The 24,929-nt window shown below is 40.9% G+C and overlaps 1 protein-coding gene across 3 annotated transcripts in view; it reads right to left on the reverse strand.

Moving 5' to 3' along the window:
* Positions 1–12: 12 nt before the first annotated feature.
* Positions 13–24,929, reverse strand: part of SLC49A3 (solute carrier family 49 member 3) — a 30,770-nt gene continuing 5,853 nt past the window's right edge. The window contains exons 2-11 of one of the 3 annotated variants that reach the window (XR_006102325.1): positions 21,655–21,813; positions 18,147–18,366; positions 16,131–16,207; positions 15,882–16,019; positions 11,520–11,636; positions 10,040–10,192; positions 6,350–6,507; positions 5,255–5,370; positions 4,334–4,446; positions 2,084–2,102 (exon numbers count right to left, since the gene is read on the reverse strand). Coding sequence is in view for 2 of the 3 variants with exons in the window: in XM_042453334.1 (XP_042309268.1) it covers positions 1,933–2,102; positions 4,334–4,446; positions 6,350–6,507; positions 10,040–10,192; positions 11,520–11,636; positions 15,882–16,019; positions 16,131–16,207; positions 18,147–18,366; positions 21,655–21,813 (1,305 nt within the window). In the remaining variant the exon portion in view is untranslated. Of the gene's footprint in view, positions 2,103–4,333; positions 4,447–5,254; positions 5,371–6,349; positions 6,508–10,039; positions 10,193–11,519; positions 11,637–15,881; positions 16,020–16,130; positions 16,208–18,146; positions 18,367–21,654; positions 21,814–24,929 lie in introns of those variants that run through there. The other 2 variants (XM_042453334.1, XM_042453335.1) reach the window with 2 other exon arrangements.

Here is a 24,929-nt window from a genome sequence, read left to right on the forward strand (position 1 = left end):
ATATAGCTGTTAGGTGAACATGGTTTCTACATTGTGTGCCTAAACAGAAGCTAGAAATACACATCACACTTGTTTACTTGTTTTTTTTCTTAAGCAGGGTCTTGTTGTGTACTTTACTTTTCTAGCTCTCTGCCTTGCAAACTATTTTTGGGCTTTGAATATCAGTTCTGAAATGCAATGATTGTAAATTTATTTATATGGTGTGCTCTTTTGTTTTGTATTTAAATATTGGTTTATCTTCAGAGTATATTCTTAGGGAGATTCTGTATATATTTTTGCTATGTATTTGTGTTTTGTTTCATTTTGATTGTATATTTTGCACTGATTTTAAACTTCTGTATCAATTCTGTACCAAGTGCTTTGTGAGTATTGGACAACTGATTAGAATTTGTCTGTGACAAATATAACAGCTAATTTCTCTTGTTCCATGGATACGTTTGTCCATTGTGTTTTATTGTGACGGGAAAAGCATTTAAACAGGTGCCCTCTTGCCGATTTGTTATGTGTAACGTTCTGCCACAACTTTTAGGCCACAAGTAGCCAACACAGGTATGTGTGAGCAGGTGAGAGTTCATCAATATTCTGTTGCCTGCAGAATTTCTGGGACTGCACATCTAAAGGGGATCATATTGGGAAATGTGGCTCTCTGAGGTTATAACACTGTGCATAAATTTTACTTGCAATGCTGCTCGCAGAACAGACACTTTCTATCTGCCTTCCTCATTCAATATATACCTTGTGATCAAAGAGCAAAAGAACTGGGTCTTTTTGAATATCATGCATCCTATAATTCAGATTACTTAAACATAAAGTGGGACCTACAAAAAACTATGCTCCTTATTTAGGATTCCTAAGCCCCACATCACTCCTGCTCCCAACCAGGATTTTGTAATATGGTGCCATGGCAGTTTAATGGTGACCAACTGCATTATTTCTACAGTCTAGGTGCACCCTCAGTCCTCACTTTTTCCCCCTAAGTACTTTTGTTGTTTTTCACACCTTAGTTTATCTGCACCTGCTGATGACGCCTTTTTGCACATGAGTAGTGCTGTGTTGATTGGCAATGGAGGTCAAGAGTTTTAACATTAGAAATAGAGGAAATTATACTCCCCAAGGTAATAAACACTAAAATGTTAACCAATATATTTGAATCCCCCTGTTCCACTAGGAAATCCTCTTCTTAATGAAATTTAGGCTGGATCTACATGGGTTTTATTCCATTTAAGTTCGCAACGGCTCTCAATGTTCATACTAGAACTCTTGTAGCAAGACTTAGGCATCTTGCTTTGTGTAGCTTAATACAGACAAAGGTTGTTTAACTGCTCTCTATTGCACTTTAGCATCACCTTTAAAGATTAAAACTTACTGGGACAGATCCCTTGTATTCTAGCACCAATATATTATCTGCAGCCCTGTTTTTTTTTTTGGGGGGGGGGGGGAATGAAGCTACTAATGAAGATAATAGTGGAACCTGCAACAAAACACTTGCGGTCCCGTGTTCTGTGAGGCCCATCTTCCTTTAGCATACCCGATTTTGTTCCCCCCAGCTCATCCACCTCAGCATTTTGTAGATACTGAATGCACACTCTCCTCATTGGATTGTTTGGGGAACTGTCTGCCCCTCCATGTCTTTAATCTCTTAATGTCTTGTTGGCAGATACATTTTTTTTTTTTTACTTCTGCATCCCCTGCATGTTGATAACCTCCCTCTTGCATACAGGGATGTGGGCCATTCTGGCTACCTGATCAATAGCATTCACAACTGCACATTTTTTATAGAAGGACTGGTCCATTACTTAACCAGTAACTCTTGTTCCATCAATCAGTTTCTATCAAATGGTAATTTACTTTGCTGTTTTGTGCAGCTGTGGCACTTGAGTTCCATTGAGATGATAGCAACATTGCTTTAGGCACTGTGATTGGTCCAAGAGTTCAACTGCAAGCATTTCCTGTTTGTCCTGTTACTTCAACATCGTCTTCTGTTTTGTTGACTGAGCAGGCGTGAGATGTCTCCGCATAGATTCTCTTGTAATTAGTGTGAAAAGCCACAACGAAGAAGCAGGCTGCCATACTGCAGAGTCCGGCCATCACTAATATTGCATCTGCAACAGAAAAATGATATGAATTAGAATTTTATTTCCAATAAAAAATAAAATGCTATTTAAAATCTATTAAAATAGTAGTGTCAGCTTATAGTCCAGTCCTAAACCTACATACCTGGAAGTAAGCTAAGCTCCACACACCTCAGTGACACTTAATGCTGAGCAGGTACATACAGGGTTGTGCCATGAGATACAATTGTAGGCAAATTATCCACATATATTTATTAACTTTTAACCAGCAGTCAACCCTGTGTTACCATGTAAAAACTGTTCCCCTATTGTATTATACAGAGAGATAATAGGCAAGGCCCTCAAATAATACATGAACATCAATTATATACCTAGTTAGATGTGTCTGAGGCCTGATACAGACAGCCAAAATAAGTCACTTTGGAGGTATGCTGTTTAAATGATACATATGTCCTAAGAGTCCAGAAGCCACACCAAAGCCACGCTCCAGTCCTAAGGACTAGAGTGCAGCTTTGGTGCAGCTTCTAGACTCTTAGGACGCATTCATCACTGAAACACCATACATCCAAAGTGGCCTGAAGCAGCTTTATTTTGGCTGTCTGTATAGGGCCTGAGTCTCTAAACTTAAGCCATTTCAGTACCTCCCAAACTAGGGAAAGAAAGTTGGAAAGAGACTGCAGATTTCAAACCATCTGTTGGTGCTTTGGAGTAACAGACTAGTAGGCAAAGTGTGCACACTCCCACTGATGTATTATCTGATAATGTATGCTCAAAAACACCTCTACCAGCATAGTAGGTTGTGATTGCTTCAAGTATGTGTGTGTGGGTGACTAGCTGAGAGAGCAAGGTACATACCAGAAAAAGATGTTAACATTCCCTTCCTGGTATGTCTGATTAGGGATTCACTTTAAGGCTTTGTTGGAGAAGATAATTTTTTCCTTGCAGTGCCCTCTGTTCAGATACTGTATTGCAAAGACAGGTCTTGTAAAGTTAAGATGGATGAATGCAATGACATGCTGATGCCACCCAAACTGATCAGTCAATACGGGAAGTGCTCTGGGGGGCCCAATGGTGCAGAAGAAGAGCTCAATTCCCTGTTTGACTATCGGTCCCATGCAGAGGCCTATATCTTTGTATTAAATTTATAAACTGCACCCCATCAAGTGCCAGTGATGCACAATAATACTGAAGCTTCACAGTTTAATCTGTCTCTCATTTAGAGAGAGCAATTTAGCCTCCCACATAAGGTCATGTGAGTAAATAAACCATCTGTTTGCCTCTGCAGTGGTGCAGTCCATCAAAAGCCACATCCTACCCCTCTACTAATGGTGTAGCTTGGATCTTTGCTGAAGAATAATCAGGAGAGAGGTGATTCTGAAAAGGACCATAGATGCCGCATCAGAATTGTATCTTGTGCTCTCTCCAAGCAACGTAGAGGAAGCTGCCAGCAATATTGTCAGAGGTTTCTCTCCTTAACACTTGGAAGGACAAGAAAGGAGAGATGCTGCTGTGATGTCTAAAGAAAACCCTCCCCCTAGTCCTATCCACAGTTTTCCTCCAAAGATGCTGTTGTTAGTAAAAGGCACTTATGCAGGTAGAGAGCAGCTAGGCTTTATCCTCTCACTGATGCTCAACAGCTACAGGCCTCATTCTGGACGAGGGGTGCTTTCCATCTCAAAACCCCCAGGCTACATTTCCTTCAAAGTAAAGTGGTTTGCTCAAGAACACTTCTTTTTTAAAAATGAATAATGCAAGTAAGTGTGTGCCTTCAAACTGCCTGTCACCTTATGGTGGCCCCATCAATTTTGACAGTATTTTCTTAGGCAAGGAATACTCGGGTGTTTTTTGTCAGACTCCTGGTTAATATCAACTGCATATACCGTAGGCCCTCCACATTCGCTGGGGTTAGGGGCACAGGACCCCCATGAAAGTGAAAAAAACAACAAATAGAAAACACTACTGTTTTACCTGAGAGACCACCTCTAGGAATCTCTAGATCCTCCGGCACAACTGTATGGTCAGTTTCCAGCAGAATTTCCCTGGAAAACCTAGGGATTCCATCTTAATCAAATCCACAAATAATCAAAACCGTCAAAGTCTAAGGTGCAAATGTGGAGGGCCAACTGTATTTCTAAAAACAGAGTCCTCACTTTGTTCTCACAGCCCCTCTAGTAGACCAGACAAGAGACAATGCCTGTAAATTCAGCAGGAATTCAAAACTCAACAACACATGGCAAGACATTGTGGAAGATGACACTTACTTGACCAGTCTAGTGCTCCACCTTGGTCTGCAGTACAGGTAGAAAAGGGGGCATTTTTCTTCTCCACAGCCAAGCTTTGGAATAAAAGCATGAAGAGCACTCCTAGGAGCTGGCTGTTGAAACAAAACCAATTTCAGTTTCCCTTGTTATGACCCCTGGACCTTCCCAGCTGCAGGTCTGACTAATTTGGATAAAGATTTCTTTCTGGTTTTGGTACTTAACAATTAAGATAATCCCTTTAGATTATACATTGTCTTCTTGCCCTTCAGTGGACCTACCATCACATTCCTATAGGATCTGTATTGTTCTTGACCTATAGGGTTGTACTGTGATGTTCATTATCTTCCTATCTATATGATAGGTCACTGGCACCTTGCGAGTAGGTTGGGTCTGCCAATAAAATACTGTACTTGTCCATAATGCCTGCCTTAACCTGAAGTTTTCCTCTGCTTCACATCCTGTGCCAGGTATATTCTTCTCACACATATATGGGCAATTACCTCACAGACAGAATCACAGAGTTGGAAGAGACCACAGGGGCCATCCCGTCCAACCCCCTGCCATGCAGGGAATCAAAATCAAAGGACCCCGGAGAGATGGCCATCCAGCCTCTGCTTAAAAGCTGTCAAAGAAGGAGACTCCGCCACTCTCTGAGGCAACTCTTATCAGGAAGTTCCTCCTAATGCCGAGGTGGAATCTCTTTTCCTGCAGCTTGCATACATTGCTACGGGTCCTGTTCTCTGGAGCAGCAGAAAACAAGCTTGCTCTCTCCTCAATATGACATCCCTTCAAATATTTAAATAGGGCTATCATATCACCCCTTAACCTTCTCTTCTCCAGGCTAAACATCCCCAGCTCCCTAAGTAGAACTGTACTTGTACTAATGTACTATATATAAAAGAGAAGATGCTGAAAACATGCCTGAATTATTCTTGACTTGAAAGGAAAGGTAGCAGAAGATCCTTGTGCTTTGCTCCCAGGCTGGAAAAGGTAAGCGGATTGCTGGTCCTTTCCCAGGCCCTAAAATTGTGAAGAAGCTTTTAAAAGGCAGAAGGGAGAACGTCTTTCAGGAGTTTTGTGAACATTTTGGGGGAAGACTTTTTCCTAAGCAATCAAAGGTGAACAGAGTGTATGTGGCCATGTTTGGCTAACTCTGCTATAGCTGACGACTCTGGTCTTTTAAAAGACTGGAAAAGGTCCCTCACTCTCCAGAGCCAACTAATAGGACTGAGGAATTGAAGCACTTTCCCTGTGAGTCTTGGCAAACTAGTTGCTTCTGTGTCAGCCAAACATCCTAGGAACACTGACGCTTCCTAGATGTCTTCTAAATGGTTACCTATTCAGTCTGTTTTCCTAAGACAGTGATGGCGAACCTATGGCACGCATGCCAGAGGTGGCACTCAGAGCCCTCTCTTGGGCACATGTGCCATCATCCCAACACAGAGTTTGCCAGAGTTTGTTACTAGAAAGCCAGAGGGACATGGCACTTTGCAATAAATAAGTGGGGTTTGGGTTGCAGTTTGGGCACTCGGCCTCGAAAAGGTTCACCATCACTGTCCTAAGACTTGTATTACTTGTATAAGCACCCATCTTGCAGCATGATACATGCATTTAAATTTCAAAATGATGTAAACCCAGCACTTGGCTAAGAGAGGATGAAATGCCCAGGAGCTTGGTTCTCTGCTTGCACAAGGCTGCACACAATATTCCATAACAGGAAGTTGTAGCATGAAGAGGAATGGACAGGCCTTTATATGTTAACCACAGATGCCTTCTATTTTGCCAACTACTAGGAATTGGAAACCTTCAGATGCTGCTGAACTGTAACTCCCATCATCTCTCACCAGGCTGTATGGCAGTTTTGTCCAGCAATATGTGGAGGGCCACAAATCTGTCCTACTTCCTTTTTGGAAAGAAGGGAAACAACGGGAATCTTAGCACTACAGGCCATGACACATAATATAGATCAAACCTCCCTACTCTTGAATGAGGTTTTGTTCTGATTGTGTTACTCACCTTGTGACAAAGATCAGTCCAGATACTGTTCCTTCTCCCACAGGGTAGGAGCATTCAACAGCTAGTTCCATAGCAACAGGATACACAGCAAATCCAAATAAGCCAAAGAGTGAGCTGATGGCTGCCAAAGCATAGGTTTGGTTTCTAAGCTGAGACACCTGCAGGAAGAGAGGCATGGTCAAAACGGCAAAATGTTCTTAGCAGCAATTCAGCTCCATCATGAGCAGTACAGGGAATCCAAGATGCTTACAATGACTCAGAGCCAGTAATGTAGCCATAAATTCTGAAATGGATTGACTCACCATGGAGTCAGTCTTTTTCTCAGCATTGAGGAGAAAACGTTTTATCTTTAAAATCAACAGATCGATTCTAGCAGTTTTCATCTCCATCAGGGGCAATTCTTTTGTAAATTTAGTGGGTCTTACTTGGCCATTCAAGACTAAGCCATCCCAAAGGTTTTATACTGAAACAGGGATAAGCTCAAGACTACACAGGTATACCTTAGTTGTTGAAGCAGGTATGTGCCTGGGCATTACTTCTTTTTACAGAAAATTTGGTACCAGAGGTAAAGGTAACATGGGAAGAACAGGGATAGGATCTTGCACTACACAAAAGCCCAGTTCATTATATTTCAGAAACACCTTTCATCAAAAAGTAGCAATATGCACGTATGAAAGGAAACCATCAGATTAGGTAAGCCTTGCATATGTTCCATAGGGATTCTGGAGGCCGCTGTTGTTTACCTTGACTGTTCTAGCCAGCCACAAATAGCTATTCTACACTAGAAATCCCATTCTTTCCAGCTCAAAATTTATTGTATTATTTACAGCAATACATCTGTTTACTGCAGACATGCTGCTCCAACCCGACACTGGAAGTATGTATTTCCCCAGACCTCTTTCTCCATCCTCCCAGTGCTGATGCTGTTAAAAATCCTCCAGCTGGACTTTGTAAAGAGTAGCATCTTGGTAGACAAAGTCAGGAGGGGGAAGAAGTCATTATCCCTTACTAATCAAAAAGGCCTCCTATTTCTACCCTGCAAGTCCTGGCTCCACTATACCACATCAGAGGGACAGCACTGCTATTTTTATAGTTTGCAAGATATGTTTTAGGGAACACTGGCAGTGAGAAACACAAACTTGCCCAGGACAATAGTACAGACAAACATCCTAGTTTAGCCATGGAAATACACAGGATGACTAGACTCAGAGAAGGCAAATGCAAACCCCCTCTGAACAATTCTTGCCCAGAAAACCCCATGATTTGTTTCTCTGTAAGTCAGAAATGACTTGAAGGCACACAGCAACAACATCCTAGCATATGCTCACTTTTACTTCATCAGTTCCATTTTTCCATTTCTCGTGCCCTTCTTCCAAAGAGTTTGTGGGGGCATCCATGTGGGGTTGATGGGCATAGGAAAAAAATCACCTTCAGAGACCACTCTATATCAACTTAAATAAGCTTAAGAATCAAAATACCACAGTAAATATGCTGTCTAACTCTCCACACTTAAAACAGTCAACACAGATACACTTACTTGTTTCTGTAGTGTTAAATGTAAAATAACAATAATAGTAATAATAATAATAATAATAATAATAATAATAAATGTTATTTGTATTTCCTGCCTCTCCCTGCAGATCGAGGTGGGATTACAACAGAGAATAAAATCAACAATAAAATACAAGATACAGTTTTATCTAAAAATACAGTCAATAGAATGAACAACAAAACTACTACCAATCACTAAAATGAACAAATCATCGTCTGTTTTCCATGCTATCAAAGTCAGAAGTGGGAGTGTTCTTTGAGATCAGCTACAGAAGGTCAGATGGATAGGACCACCGGAAGATATCCGTCTTAAGTGCCTTCTTAAAGGTTTCTAAGGTGGGAATAAGACGGATCTCTTCTGGTAAGTTGTTCCATAGTTTAGGGGCCGTGGCTGTAAACACTTTATGGGAAGTTGGAATTAGTCTAGTTTTCATATATTTCAATAATTTCTTCCCTGATGTTCTGAGAGTGCGGGGCGGATTGTGAAGGGAGAGGCATTCCCTTAAGTAACTCGGGTCCAAGCCATGTAGGGCTTTAAAGGTAATGACCAACACTTTGTATTGCGCTTGGAAGCTGATTGGCAGCCAATGAAGAGATTTTAATATTGGAGTAATATGGTCTGATCTTGATGTTCCGGTGACCAGTCTGGTTGCAGCGTTTTGGATCAAATGAAGCTTCCAAACTTGGTACAGAGGTAGCCCCATGTAGAGCGCATTACAGAAATCTAAATGAGAGGTTACATGTGCAAGTACCACTGCTTCAAGGTCCCTCTGGGCCAGGTAGGGGCACAGTTGGCGTACCAACCAAAGTTGGTACCAAGCACTCTTGGCCATCGCCTCCACCTGAGATGACGACTGTAGAGATGAGCCCAGGAGCACTCTCAAACTGCAAACTTCATCTTTTAGGGGAAGTGTGACCCCATCCAGGACTGGTTGGCAAATCTCCATCCCTGGATCAGGGGTACCTATCGCAAGCACCTCGGTTTACTCTGGATTCAGCTTCAGTTTGTTTCCCTTCATTCAGACCATCACCGACTCAAGACAGGCATTTAGAGGAGAGATGCCATCCTTGGTCACCGCAGCAATCAGAGACATAGAGAAGTAAATTTGGGAGTCATCAACATACTGATAACACCACGGCCCATGTCTCCGGATGATCTCTCCCAGCGGCTTTGTGTAAATGTTAAACAGCATGGGAGACAGAATGGTGCCCTGAGGGACGCCAGATGTCAGCTCTCTTTTATGAGAACAGCTTTCTCCCAGCATCATCATCTGGAATCTGCCTGAGAGTTAGGAACGGAACCACTGGAGTGCAGTGCCCCTGATACCTAACTACCACAGGTGTTCCAGAAGGATACCATGGTCGATAGTATCGAATGCCACTGAGATGTCCAAAAGCACCAGCAGGGTCACACTTCCCATGTTGATGCCTAGACGGAGATCATCGACCAAGGCGACCATGGCAGTCTCAACTCTGTATCCTGCCCTGAAGCCGGTTTGAAATGGGTCTAGATAATCGGCTTCATCCAAGACAACCTGGAGTTGGAAGGCCACTGCCCTCTTGATCCAAGAATGGTAATAAGGAGACTGTTCTATAATTGTTTCTTATCAGGGGATCTAGGGAGGGTTTTTTCCAAGAGTGGTTTAACCACCGCTTGTTTGAGCTTAGATGGAAATTTCCCCTCCCTGCATTTCCTTCACCAGCTTTACTCATATAGACTACTGCATGAATGAGAAAGGTATTTCTTAATACTCCTAAGGCATGGCTTAACTAGTTGAACAATTTTTTATGTCTGCATAAGGACAATTTTAATTGCAATCTATTAACTGGAAGAAAGTCCCACTGAACTGAGTGGGACTTACTTTTGAGTATAACAAGCAGAGCATTATTTGGTCTTAAGGAGCATCATTTAAGATATTAACATATAATCAAGATAGATGGTTTTGTATGGGACATTTGTTTTAGTTATGTTCTTAACTTCGTATGTTTTTATGTTAACTTTATTTTTTTAAAAAAAATAATCTTAATTGTTTTAAAATTTTTACAGTGAAGTTTTTAAGATGCTTTTAACTTTCTTGGGAGAAAGGCTGTATAGAAATAAAATAAATAAAACAAAATATTTATTCTTAAGGTATTTACCACTGCAAATGCAATGCTAGCCAGTGCAGTTAGACAAAGACAGATCTTGGTGGCTTCTGTAAATTTCTTTGTCCTGTCCACATACAGCCCAAGGAAGAAGGCTCCAATTAACCCAGATACAGTAAACAAGGCCCCACTCACACCTGAAAAAAACTAAAGAGAGATTTAATTAGATATCATAGCTGTAGAGGTTAAGAATATAAAGTAGCAGTTCAGTAACATCCCATCATATGAGCAGACAATGGTTCAGGGATCATCCGTGCAGCTAAGCATCCAAATGGCATCATTTTTACTACAGAGAATAAAACTCAATGCAGATACAGATGTATTTAAAATATATATCCCCATGTTTTATTATTACAGAAGGCTTGTTCAAAGTGGCCAAGTTACTGATATTTGTAAAATCACATCCTGAAGCTGGAAGTGAAGATAAATTAAAAACAGAACAACACAAGTTTTCTAATTCACAGCTTGTATCTGCATATCACTCAAAGCCATGGTTTATATTAGTCATAGCTTGTTGTTTTAGCTATTAATTGTATGACACAGGACCAAACAAATCATAGTATGTCTCCCTCATTTCTGATCTGTTTCAGTTTCATCCCCTTTGCTAGCTCCCCATTACAAGGGGCTCAGTTAGACAAATAAGCCAGGAACAAGCCACAATTCTGGGTATGGAAGTAACAATAAACCAAGGTTTAAGCAAGCCAAAGCCAACAAAAATCATGGTTATTAATTGGGTTTGCAACTGGCGAGCAAAACACTTTGTTTTCGTGGACAGGTTTATACACAACAAGAAGCCAGAACTCAGCAAGTCACAACCTCCCTTACCATTGCCCAGTCAAAATGTCAGAGAGATCCATGTTCAAATAGTTGATTTGAACTACTGTAGACTATCCTATACCTGCAGTAAAAAAAAGGAGTGGGGAAGGGAATGTAAAGGGCCAAAAGCCCACTCCCAATCTTTCCTTGACACGGATATCATGATGGTAAAAGAGCATAGAGAGCCTGTGTGGTTTGAACGCTGGACTAGGATTCTGGAGTCCAGGGTTCGAATCCACAACTCAGCCATGGAAACCTACTGGGTGGCCTTGAGCAAGTAACACTCTTTCAGCCTCAAAGGAAGGCAAAGGCAAGCCCACACTTAACAAATCTTCCCAAGAAATCCCTGTGAAAGGGTTGTCTTTGTGTTGCCATAAGTTGGAATTTACTTGGAGGCACACACAACAAAAAGGGAAGGATATTTTGTTTTAACATTGGCCTTCATTTGTACTTTACTGGTATAAGGTTTCTCCAGCACATGCTGATGTTGTGCTGTTGTTTTTCCTTCAGTCCCCCAAGTACAGCCTAGAACGTGTGACAGCATCTGTCTGAAATCCCTTAGTTCCCTCCCATAGCTGTGCTTTGAGTTGCCAACCTCTGCCAACCCACCCATAAGCCCTCTCCCTCACAAGATGACCAAAAATGTGAAGTAACTTACATCTGAATATCCATTTACACACAGGACCTGTTCCAACAGAGCACTATAACATGTAAATATTGCTATTCCTCCCCCAAGGCAGAGAGTCAGGATGATGTAAGGCACATTTCGCATAAGCTAAAAAAGAAAAACAGGACAGGGCTGTCAGAAAACAGCATAATATAATTCAACAGCAAGCCCTACATATTAATGCTCCATACAGGCTGTTGAAATCTGTATCTTGATCTCCTGAATAGCTCCAATCAGGGTGCAAGAAATGTTGTATTATCAACAAACTCAATATGTATCTAAAAAGCATGGGATAAAGCAGAGGTTGGAGAAGTTACCTTTTTGGACTTCACTTTCCAAAATCTAAGTTAGAGTTTAAGTTGGAGACAGAGGCATGCAGTACCATAACTTCTTAAATTGGTTTAGTCACCATGAAGCAGTTACTTTGGCCAACAAATTCTACAGGAGGTGCCATTTTCCTGCCTCTAGTATCTTAGCTCTCACTCGCTGTGATCTCTTAACTAGGAGAAAGTCCCATCGAACTGAGTGGGACTTACCTCTGATAATTTAAAATGATGTTCACAAACCTGCTCTCTGTTTCCACCACTCCCACAGCTGCAAGCAAATTGGAAATATCCTATTTATATTTTAAATTCGCTCTAGATTGTCATTTTGTCTGAACCTTTGGATGAGCTAATGCAGTAGCTCCAGTGGACACATGGGCTTCCCACAATGCCAGAAAAACACTGGAAGTGGCTGGAGGCTCATTTGTGCTTTTGTCACATGAGGAAGACAATGGCAAACCTCATCTAAACAAATCTTGCCAAAAAACAAACATGATGGGTTTAGGTTAGGATCACATAAGTCAGAAACACCTTGAAGGCACACAACAACAACAACAACAAACTCTTGATGCTACACAAAGCAGGGAGCCCTTCAGATTATCCTTTTTTTTTCTTTGGCCAGAAATAGAGTGTCTGGGGGAGAGAGAGCCCAAGGTGTGCAAAAGCAACCTTGAGGAAAGTATGTGGCTCCTGGTTTAAACTACAATTCCTCCCAACAAGCCAGGATCAGAAACCAGAGTTTATTCTTGGCTTGTTTGGACATACTGTACAGCCAACCCTCTGTATCTATGGATTCTCTATCCATAGATTCCACCATCCACGCCCCCCCAAAAATTCAAAAAGCAAACTTTGATTTTGCCATTTTATAAAAGGGATGCCATTATAATACACCACTGTATATATTGGTCTTTCAGCATCCATGGATTTTGGTATCCATGGAAGGTCCTATAGCCAAACCTCATCAAATACCAAGGGCCTACTGTACATTAAACTAAACTAGTTCAGACATAATGAGAAACAATGGCTAGGTTTTTAAAAAAACAACAATTTAGTATAACTTTAGAACAGAATTTGAAGCTTCTAACATCTTAAAGATCATCTAGAAGAAAAAAGAAGAATGGAGGAAATGTGTAAAACCAAGATGAATCCTCAAGGAACCAGCATTGATTTACAGTGCAATCCTCCACATACCTGCTTAGAAGTAAGAGTCATTGACTTTACTGGAACTTATTCCCAGGTAGGTGAATCACAACCTCAATGTTAAATCTATACATAGTCTCTGTATATAAAATTGTTCTCTATATAATGTGTTGTTGTTTTTTAAAAAGAGCTCTTTTCTTTTAAAACAATACTTTGGTCACAGACAGATTGAGTCGATTCCAGTATTTTGCCTTTCACTGTAGTAGAAATCTAAGCCCCAAAGTGAAAACATATTCCTGGTATAAAGGAATAATTAAAATTCAAGGGATATTCCTAATATAATTGTCCATTTAATTTGGTAATTTAAAAGGTGGGGGAAGTGGATTTAAAACAAATGAGTGGAGTTTGTAGTTAGAGAAATTTGTGCTCAAAACCTCACAGTTCTGAAACTCTTGTAGCTCAGAGGTGGGAACTGTGTCCTCCTGCAGATGTTAATGAACTGCAGCTCCCAGCATACCTCACCACTGGCTATGCTGAATAGGGCTGTGGGAGCTGCAGTCCAATCAAAACTGGAGAGCCACCCAGTATTTTTTATTTATTCTATTGACCATCCAGTGATCTGTTGCCTCTTAAATAGGGATATAAACTTTCCATATCTAGGTGTTCATCATCCTTTGTCCTAATCCACTCCACGGGGAGCACTTTGCCATCCCTGGGACCCAATCACACAGGGGTCCTGCTATGTAGGTGGACTGTTGTTTCTGTTAACTGCCCTCAACTTGACCCCAATTCATGGCAACCCTATGATTGAGATCCCTCCAGGAACCTGTCCTCTACTACTCTGCTTAAATCCTACAAACTCAGACTGTGATCTCCTTAACTGAGTCTATCCATCTAGTGTATGGTCTTCCTCACTTTCTACTGCCTTCTAACTTTCCTAGCATTATTGTATTTTCTAATGAGCCATGTTTTCTCATGATGTACCCAAAGTACGACAGTCTCAGTTTTGCCACCTTGGCTTCAATGCTGTGCTTATTCATAGCCACAGCTCCCAACAAGTTCTGGGAGAGCTTGAGTCTGCTCTCAGATCTTTTCTCTCGGAGCTCCTGACCAATGTTTCAAACACACCTCACATAATCCTTTGCATGTTTTCTCCTATTCTTTCAAGGCATTTCTAGCTAGCTTTGTGTTCCCTCCACTCAGCTTCCAGCCAGCCTTACTGGGCTCCTCCTGTTGCTCTTACATGAGATGATGCCCAGAGAACCAGAGGCAACCTGACAATTGCCCTTCTCAGTGACTGCTGGAAGTGTCTGCTTGCTACATACAACTATCTCACAGTCTTGCCCTAATGAAAAAATATACAGTTGCCCCTCCACATTTGCAGCTTTGACTTTTGCAGATTTGATTATTTGCGGTTTTGATTAGTATAATGCATAAGTAGTTTTAATCTTTATTGCATTTTTTTAATTAGAAGAAGAAACACCTTTCTTTGATGTAACTAGCGCATGACATATTGCATGAATTTCATCTAAAACTAGCTGATTCCAATGAATCAGAGGAAAATGGATGAAATCACAGTTCATCGAAGGAAGACAGCTTGACATATGTAAGATTTTAGCTACCAGCCTACCAGCAACATCATTTTAGAAACCTGCAGCCTGGCTCCCACGCATGCACGCAATGCTCATCATTCAGTTTCAGAAGCAGCAACTGATGACTTGCATTTGTGAATGAGCTGACACAGTTTGAAACACTGCAGGCAGAATGTTCTCATAACCTCACATAACATGCCTTTCAGAAAAGACTTGTCACACAAGCTGCCTAGATGTACCTAATGCCAGTACAAGTACATTTACAAACAGGGAACCTCCTCTCTGTTCTGCATGCTACCAGAAAATCCTCTTCTGGGGTTCAGAGGACTTAAATAAAAGTCTGGGATGTGTGGTTATGGTGGGCTGGGGTTGGGAGAGGAATGACGAATACTAGATGGAAATAATATATTGCATGCCTATCAACTAGGGTTTTTTAATGCACATTTTCTCATCCTTAACAAGAAAGGATGAGGAAAACATGCCAAAGAAACTCAGCAGAATGAGATTTAATTTTTACTGTATTTTTGGCTCCTCTGTTAGAGCAAAAACAGAAGTGATTTTTTGCAACTAACCCAAATGAAAATAAAATTGATCTTAGTGCAAAAACTGTACAAAAAATTTCTTCATGAAAAACCAGTTCCCAAATATAGCACAGTTTGTGGGAGAAACCTTTTGAATGTTTTCATTCTTGAATGTTAGAATGAAATGAGTGAAGAGTTATATTCCTAATGTAATTTAGAGTGGGCTATTTTTAAAATCATTTTTTAGAATAAAAAACCCCCTCTTCATCTGATGAAGTGGGCTGCAGTCCACGAAAGTGTTTCTCAATTGAAGGAGTTTCTAAGGTGCTTCAAGACAGTTGGTTTATGCTACTGCTGCAAGAGAATGACATGAAAAATCCACTGCAATGCCTAAGCAATGCTATAGTAGACTTATGGGAACCCTAGAGATGAAATCTCATGTTACCTTTTGCTAGTCAATTCCTGTTTTCCTGACACCTTCTTTTCCTTCTGGAGACTCCTGGCTTCTTCAAGAAAAGGCAGATGCTGCAGAAAACATCTACTACAGAGATTTCTTTTCCTTTTAAGTTCCTTCAATTTGTAACTTCTTAAATCTCTCAAGACTAGCACACTGGTTCTAGCATGAGTTTTCATGGATTATCACCCACTTCCTCGTAAGCACTGAATATAATTTTTGAGCTTCAGGTATGCAAATAAACTGTCTCATTTTTTGCACCGATCCAAGATTGTAAACTCTTTTACTCCTGAGTTTATTGTTTAGCTTTGCTCACCACTTACCATCTTCAAGCCTCCCGAGAATGATGGTGCATTAGAGTGGCTGGCACTCGCTGATGGCGGCGTTGGAGGGACCTTGTCGTGAACACCAAGTGTGGCTAAGACACAGGCAAATACAGCAGGACCTGCATACACTCCAAGCTGTAAGACACAAACCCAGCAAAGTATTAAAAAGTAATGAAAATGGTTCAGCTGTCTAGCAGATAAGTGGAAGTGTTAAGTGATACAGAATTCTAAAATTCTTGCATTTACCATTAAAGGAATATCTTTTCCTTCCTTTACAAGTGCAGGAGACAGCAGGTTAGCAATGAGAATGCCCAGTGGATTGGCTAAATGGAGATAAAAAAGAGGTGATTTTACTCAAGCAACAAAAACACAATCCCAAACATGTCACAGCCATTACTCAGAGTCAAAGGAATTCACATCCGTACAAGGTTTGAGTTAAAGATCTGTTTGTTTGGTTCCCTGTGCTTTAATAGTTATTCATCAGGAAGAAGAATGGTTGACACTATTTTTACTTTATGTCCTTAAAGCCTGCTTTAAGAACCTTCTTTAAGGTTCTTCTCAAAAGAGCAGATGGTATTTTCATAAAATTAAGTTGAAATCCTGCACCCAAATACCTGATGACAACCTCTATTGAACTTCTGCATAGTCTAAAACTGTCCTATAAGTTTAGCTCAGAGAGGCATTGTGGCATAGAGGTTCGAGTGTTGGACTATGACTTTGGAGATCAGGGTTCGACTTCCAGCTCAAAAACCCACTGAGTGACCCTAGGCAAGTCACATTCTCTGAGCCTCAAAGGAAGGCAACGGCAAACCTCCTCTAAAAAAACCCTGGCGAGAAAACCCCAGGTTCTCTCCCTTTCGGGTTCTTAATATAGGCTTTTAAGGTTGTTAATAAAGGCTTTTAAGGACGTAAAGCAACAATACTGGCAACCATTCTCCTCCCTTATAAATAACTATTAAAGCACAGGGAGCTTTAGGGTCACCTTACATCAGAAATGACTTGAAAATACATAACAACAACAAAAGTTTAGCAGTCATGATTATCTTCAAAGATAACAAATCTTGTGGTGTCTTAAAAAATAACGCAGCTATTACAGCTGGTTTCTATCTTCCCTGACCATTGGGCTGACAGATGCTGTAGTCTCAAAGATCTGGAAGATACCAAGGTGTAGGAGTTCAAGTTGCATTAGATCCCTGTAATACCAGTATGTGTATGTTTGTGTTTATGCAAAGGTACACACTGATACGGATGAGTGGACTGGAGAAGGGTGTAGGGAGAAAGAAAGAAAAATACTAGCAGTAAAGTCTGACTGAAATTAAATGGATGAAATACAGACAGTGATAACTATATTAAAGCTTAGATGTATGTAAACTAGTTACAGTCAGCATTCAGAAACTAGCATTGCTTTTTTTGAAATCTTGATATAAATACAGGATGAGTCTCTCTTATCCAAAATACTCGGGACCAAAAGCAGTTTGGATTTGGATTTTAGAATATTTGCATATACATAATCTTGGAGATGGGAACCAAGGCTAAACATGAAATTCATTTATGTTTCGTATACACATTATACATAGCCTGAAAGTAATTTTATACACAATTATTTTTAATACTTTTGTGCATGAAACAAAGTTTGTGTACCCTGAACCATCAGAAAATAAAGGTGCCATTATCTCTGCCACCCATGAAAAATGGTTTGGATTTTGGAGTACTTTGGATTTCAAATTTTTGGATAAGGGAAACTCAACCTGTACCTGAAAGGCACCAGATCCTGTCTTGGAAGCTAAGCAGGGTCACCCCTAGTTAGGACATGGATCAGAGACCACCAATGCATACCAGGTGCTGTAGGGCTATGTTGCAGAGGAAGGAATTAGCAATACTACCTCTGAGTTTTCTTTACCCAAGAAAACCTATGAAATTTATGGGGTCACTATAACACTTGAAGGCACAGAGAGAGGGAGAGAGGTAACAAGCACTTGCAGCATAATATGATAAAAAAGCATAATCTTGATTCAAGTTGTGAGTGACATAAATTAACTTTTCTGTGTTAATTCAGCAATTTCATACTGGATTCTCCTTTATAAAGTAACCCTTAAATATATTCATAGGGCAGTTAATATTCCAATACTGAATATGGGATAATAAAGCAGGGAGAACAGAGAGCTCAATGCAGAAGCAAGATAAGAAGAAGCCTTGGTTCATCTGCTAGTCACCACGCTACACCAAATACTCAATGGAACATCAATGCCCTCAGTTACTTACACATTGAGCCAACCATATTGGCTGTGGCTCTCTGATGCTCTGGGAACCACAAGGCTGCTAGTTTGGTGGGTGAAAAAATGATAAGAGGTTGGGCCACAGCACAAAGGCACTGTCCTATCAGCAGGTATACAATGTTAAGGGAACCCAGACTCAGGAAGCTGACAACGCTGAAAATCCGAATAATGCTTCCGATCATGTTTAGCCAGGCACAGAGTAAAATCTGCAAGAGAAGACACCATGTCACCAGCATTAACTTTAAAAAGATCAGTGAGACTGAAGTGAACACTTGTTGCATTTAAAAGACCCCATGTTAGAGCATGAGCAGAGCACTGATTTTGTACTTTTTCCAAGTGTGCCTAAGGTAGTGTCCAATGTTTCCTTATGAAAGCAGTTTGCCCTGTTTGGCTGGCAGTGCAATGGCCCAGCTTACCCCCTCTCCTGTGACTAAGATGGCCACTGACTGGTCCACAAAGTGCACTGGGAAACTACCAGAGAAATACAGGGACTACTTGTGTTGGCCACAGGCTGATGACCTTCACCCTCCCTTTCCAACAGCTGGCCATCCTACACAAGAACATTGGTGGAGCTTTCCATGCTGCTGGCTTTACACTTGATCTTCACCCAAATGTATAATCCCCAAATGAACAGAAAGTTCATCTTTCTTCAATAAATGCTTCTCTTGTTCCCCATGAGTAAATAGCTAGGACTTTGAAATGACACTGAAGCACAGGGATTGGTTTGTGAACTGGGGAGTCTTTCAGTTTATAGGTCATCCAGCAGAAATTTAGAATCATAAAATTGAAAGAGACCTCAAGGGCCACCCAGGCCAACCCTATTCTGCCATGCAGGAATACTGTATCAAAGCACCCCCGACATTTGGCCATCCAGTCTCTGTTTAAAAACCTCCAAAGGAGGAGACTACCACACTCCAAGGGAGTGTGTTCCACTATCAAACAGCTCTTACCATCAGGAAGTTCCTGCTAATGCTGAGGTGGAATCTCTTCTCTTGTAGTTTGAATCCACTGCTCCAGGTCCTATTCTCTGGAGCTGCAGCAAACAAGCTTCTTCATACTCAATGTGAAACCCCTTCAAATACTTAAACAGGGCTATCATATCACCTCTTAATCTTGTCTTCTCCAGGCTAAACATACCTAGCTGTCTAAGTCTCTTAGTGAGACTTAGTGGATGACTCTCCTTGTTTGTTCCTTGTGTGAACGTATGAGCAAGATCATGCTCACCATCCAACTTCCCCATATATGGACCTATCTGCTGCCTATGCACAATAGCTGTAGAGTTAGCCTACACCATGTAGGGCTTCTTGGCCCAAATCCAACTAGGGCACTTCCAAGGTAAACTTGGGTAAATCAACACTTATGTATCTTTCATGTATTCAGTGGGTGTGCGGTAGCTGGGATTGACAAGTGCATTTAGGCCCTTCACTTCAATGGGACCTTGGATAATCAAGCTTCCTGTTCATAAGAAGGAAGTCAATGTGTAGACATCTGTATGCATGTGAGCCCTCTTTCTCACTAACACAGAATGTAAAGCTGTGGTGAGTATGGCAAGCACATGCTATCATGCTCCCCCTCTTACATTCACTACATTTAGGGTGAGGATTTTGAAAACCCCTACTGTCTTTTAACCTCAGACTCACATTTGCAACAGATTCTGTTTATATTGACTTGATTTTCAGGGCTGAGGATGGCTGAAAATGGAAATGAAGTATGGCGAACTCTCACAGAGCTCCCTGTAAACGCCAAGTTGCTATATATTTCTCTCTGAATAAAACAGGTTGCATTTCTGGACAGCTGTAATTTCAGTAGCTACCTTGTCTGATCTTCCCCTTAATCATCTACCTAAAGAACACATAACTTGAACAGCCTGGAGAACCTGATACTTGCAGTCATGTACCTGCATGAACAGATTCTTCTCACCTAGCCAATTTGAAGACTTTCCTGAGCAGCTGTCCAGTAAAGTTCTCAAAAGTTTGTCTTGCTTCTGTGCTACCTACAAAATGATAAGTTGCCAAGCAAGCAGACTGATTGTGCAACCCATTTTCCCATCACTACTGAGCACTGGGCTATGACTCTGGAGACCAGGGTTCAAATACCCGCTCAGCCATAGAAACCCCCAGGTGACACTGAGCAAATCATATTCTCCCAGCCTCAGAGGAGAGCAAAACCAACCTTCTTCTCAACAAATCGTGCCATGGAATCCCATGATAGGGTCACCCTGGGGTCCTCTTAAATCAGAAATGACTTGAAGGCATGCAACAACAACAACAACAATCCACAACCAATTGGGACACCAGACTCTATTAATGGACATCCATATCCATGTCTGCATGAAAGGTCTTCCTGGGGGCCCAGTTGCTGAAGAACTCCCTTCTGAATGAATGAGACTTTCAACAAGAATTTAAAACATAACTCTTCCCAACTGCCTTTCATTAATGTGATTCCCCCCAATGTTTTTCTTCACATTGAAATTCCATCGCCTCACTTAGAGCAGGGTGGACAACAGTCACCTTCCAGAGGTTGTACTGCAATTCCCACAGTTCCTCACTACTGGGTTATGTTTGTTCTGGGGGAATTGCAGTTCCAACAACTGGAGGTCGACACACAGATAGACATGCACATACACACGCCAGGCCATGAGAGGTTTTGCTCTACTAAGTCAAAATGCTCAGTCTCAGTAATTTTTACTATAGTGATTGAACAAATTTTCTTCTGCTTCATGTATGCCACTTTGTGAGGGCACAAACTTGAAAAGAAGACCGTGATTATTTTGGATAAAAGTGAATATACATATATAATAAAAAATGAGAGCTACATCAACCTGGCTGGTGAGGAACAGGGACAATTCTTGAAGATACTCTGGGATTCATACTCAAGGCCCAATTAGATGATAAATTGAATATGTAATCACATGTGCATGGCTTTAGAGTCCATTGTTTTTTTTAAAGCGGACACATGTACCCCAGATTTGGATCATAACTGTGGTGTAGGTGCAGTTATTCCACTCCACTGCCCCATACACACATCATGGTTCCTATGAAATTTGGTTTTGAGAGGGAAACCTGCTATTTGGGTACATATCAGCTTCCATTCCATTTTACACAAGAAAAACAGAAACATGGTGGCCTGAAGCTGGATTAGCAGCTTCTATTCTGCTTTGAGAGACAGAAATATAAAAAGGATTATGAATGTAACATATCTCATTTGACCTTACTTCATACAAAACACATTAGCCATGCCCTGTGGGATTCACTAGCACCACTGTACATGACATCCTCTGCCCTACAGTGCACCCTATGCCCCCATTTCCCTAACTTTACACTGTCACAACTCATTGGTGGTAGTTAATAGACTGTCATTCAGAGAAGGTCAGTGGCCATCATTCCTTTTGTAATGGAGGGATCTCTGCTCTGTTTCCATGGAATTCCCCAGAATGTGGTTTTCAATCCACCATGTCAATAAACTAGGTCTTGCCAATCACCAATCTGACTTACTGCACATTTAAGCCCAATGGTGTCCAGAATCCATATTGCCAGGAGACCCACAGGAACCGATATCACAAGATACACAAGGGAGAGCCAGTTGACAACATCCATTGTGGTGTGAAAATATTCAGCTGTCTTATCAGCCACCGGAGCAAATGTCAACCACAGCTAAAGGAGAGGGAGAAAAAGAGGTATGTGTGTAACATAATAGACCAAAACATTTGAGAATCATGTTTGGATGGAATTCAGCAATATTCAGATGCATTTTAACAGTGACTAATTTGGGTCCTTACTGTTACCATGCTGAAACTGTATGCAATCCACAGTAAGACTTACTTATGAGTAAACCTGTACAGTCTTGTATTCTCATTGCAATTCCCACTCTGTGAGATAATATAATATCAAATTAACATGTAAGTGTATATATAAGAGTATAGGTTTGTTCCACATTTGTTCATGTACATTGGCCCTTGTTATACTCTGGGGTTTGGTTCCAAGATCCCCCGTGTATAACAAAATCCATGTATGCTCAACTCCCATTAAATATAATGACACAGCAAAATGGTGCCCCTTATAAATAATGGAAAATCCAGGTTTGATATTTGAAATTTATACTGTTTTGGAACATTTTCAAACCGTATATGCTTGAATCTGTGTATAAAAAATTTGTGTATAAGAAGGGCCAATTGTACCAGAGTTTCTTGTCATTTATGGCATGAGCCCTACTCACTGTAATGCACTGGTTGACCTTAGTTCAGAAAGCCAAACTTTAGCAAAAAGATAGTAAGCTTTATTCAGAAACTAAAGTAGTTCACAGCATGATGATGTTTTTAGGACTAAAGCAATTTCAGTTACACAGTATATTAAAAGCACAAAGCACTTCAAACCTTTTCACCTGCTCAAACGCCATTTATTCCTAAACCAAAAATTCCTCTTTCCAGAACAGCTCTATTTTTTCCTATCATAACAGACATTCCCACAGACCTGACCTTGGTATTTCTCAGTGCCTTTTACCTCCCTTTTACATCTGCTCATTACCCAACTCCAGAATAGATAAACCTTTCCACCAGCAATACCAAAGTTATAACATAACCCACCATCCAGTAATACAAAACAAAGCAGGCGCAACATAAATGACAAGCAAGCATGACAAGAACTCAGGAGCACTAGAGTCCCGACACTCACTGACTCATCAAAATTGTTGGTTACTTCCCAATGAGCTGAAACCATTCAATTTGGAACACTAATAATCCAAGGTATTTCATCCCTATACAAAACAGATAAAGACATCAAGATATACTTCCAAATGCTTATCGTTTCCATATTGTAAATGTAGTGCAAATTTGGTACATGCTACTACTACACAGGCAAGTCTGAAAGGACATGGAAATGATACATTCTGTATTACAACTATCAGAATCAGGGACACTCTGGGAATCCAAGTAAAAAACAAACAAACGTTTCCCGCAAGCTTTCCCTGGAAATTGGACAACTGTATGCCTAACAAGTCAAAATTCAGTTCCAAGGTTTGCCCATAAAACAAAACCAGGAGATGCAATTATGGAGCATGCTAAAGCTTGTTTTAGCTTTGCCATAAGTCCGAAAAAACCTGAAGGCACACGACAACGACAACAATAGCAACAGGAACAATAACGTGCCTCTATGAACCTGGAGGAGGGCATCTAATAGCAGCCAGGAATGTGTGCCCAAGCTTGCAGAATACAAGCTGAATTTAGTCACAAAAATGTAAGCATTCCCTTGCTGGACCAAAACATAGCATCCTAAAAGCTTGCTACGAAGCCAGATGTCACCTTAGGTGCACTAATATGATACTGGCTTAATTTTATACTTAATATGGAGTTAACTTGTACTAAATCAGAACTAGGGTCAGCTCAAGCTAATGGAGGCAGAGGAGTCGATGGTTCACACAACCACCATCAAAAAAACTTACTTTTCAATAGGGCATGTTCCGTTAAATATGGAACATGAGTAGTCCAAGATGTAGTGATTATTTTTAAAAACGACAGCAACAACAACATATTTATTTGTTCATCTGTTTACAGAACAGACGAAGGAAACAAGTCAAAAGTGAATAGGAATCTAGAGCAACCAAGCTAGCATGGCATACTAGGTAGAATACCTCACAAACACCTCTTTCCCTATCCCTGGCAGCAAATGTTCAGAAATAACAAATGGAGGCTGCATCTGCATTACAGAAATAATGTGGTTTGACACCACTTTAACTGCCATGGCTCAATGTTATGGAATTCGGGGAAGTGCAAATAACCGGGTTATTTCTGCAGTGCGGATGCAGCCTCTGTTAACCATCAATTTGCTGTCTTTCCATAATACCTACAATTGTTCGTGTAACTGCTTCAGTTTACCTGATGGTAGGCAGCTCTGATTAGAATGATCATTCATCTATCCCAAGCCTGAAGTCCACCATTGGCTCCTATCACCTGACTCTCTTCATTGCAAAGCCAAACTCATATGTTAAAGCTGAGGTCCTATAGACTAAAATGTCTGACCTATTATAGATAACCAATCCAGGGTCAAAATCTTGATTAGCCTGTTTCCCAATTGACTGTCAAAGTGTTCCAGAGACCTGCCAAGTTCGACACGCTGACAGCAAATTTACCCCCTGTTCAAGGTTGATTTGCAGCCTCTCTTAAACAGAAATCCTCTGTGTCAAGTTGTCAAGCAGAAAGAACTCTGCGTTGAAACTGCCAAAGGAAATGAAATTAATGAAGCCCTAAATGTATGAAAGAGGTTCTCTGACAAACTGACAAGACCTGTCAAGCTAATTACAACCAGCATACGAAAATCCCAAAGTGAGGGATAGCAGCACTTCAAAGGAGATAAGGGGTTTGCAAAGGATGGGAAGGAATCTGCTTTCGTGCAAGCCAATACCATGTACAGCAACTCTCAAAAAGAACAGGTAGGTTCAAGTTAGGTGAAGATATTCGACTGCATTCCTATGTTCCTCCACTTGGGAGAAAAATCCCACTGAACCCAAAGGATCTTATGTCTGAGCACACATGTACAGGATTGTAATGCAAGGCTGCAATCCTACCATTCTGCCAATGTAGCTTTGTTGTTGTTGTTGTGTGCCTTCAAGTTGTTTCTGACTTATGGTGACCCTAAGGCGACACTATCTTGGGATTTTCTTGGCAAGATTTATTCAGAGGAGGTTTGCCATTGCCTTCCCCTGAGGCTGAGAGAATGTGACTTAACCAAGGTCACCCAGTGCATTTCATGGCCAAGCTAGGAATCAGCCAGTCAGT

The sequence above is a fragment of the Sceloporus undulatus genome, chromosome 2 (assembly GCF_019175285.1).
Source record: "Sceloporus undulatus isolate JIND9_A2432 ecotype Alabama chromosome 2, SceUnd_v1.1, whole genome shotgun sequence".
In the NCBI taxonomy this organism is placed as follows: Eukaryota; Metazoa; Chordata; class Lepidosauria; order Squamata; family Phrynosomatidae; genus Sceloporus; species Sceloporus undulatus.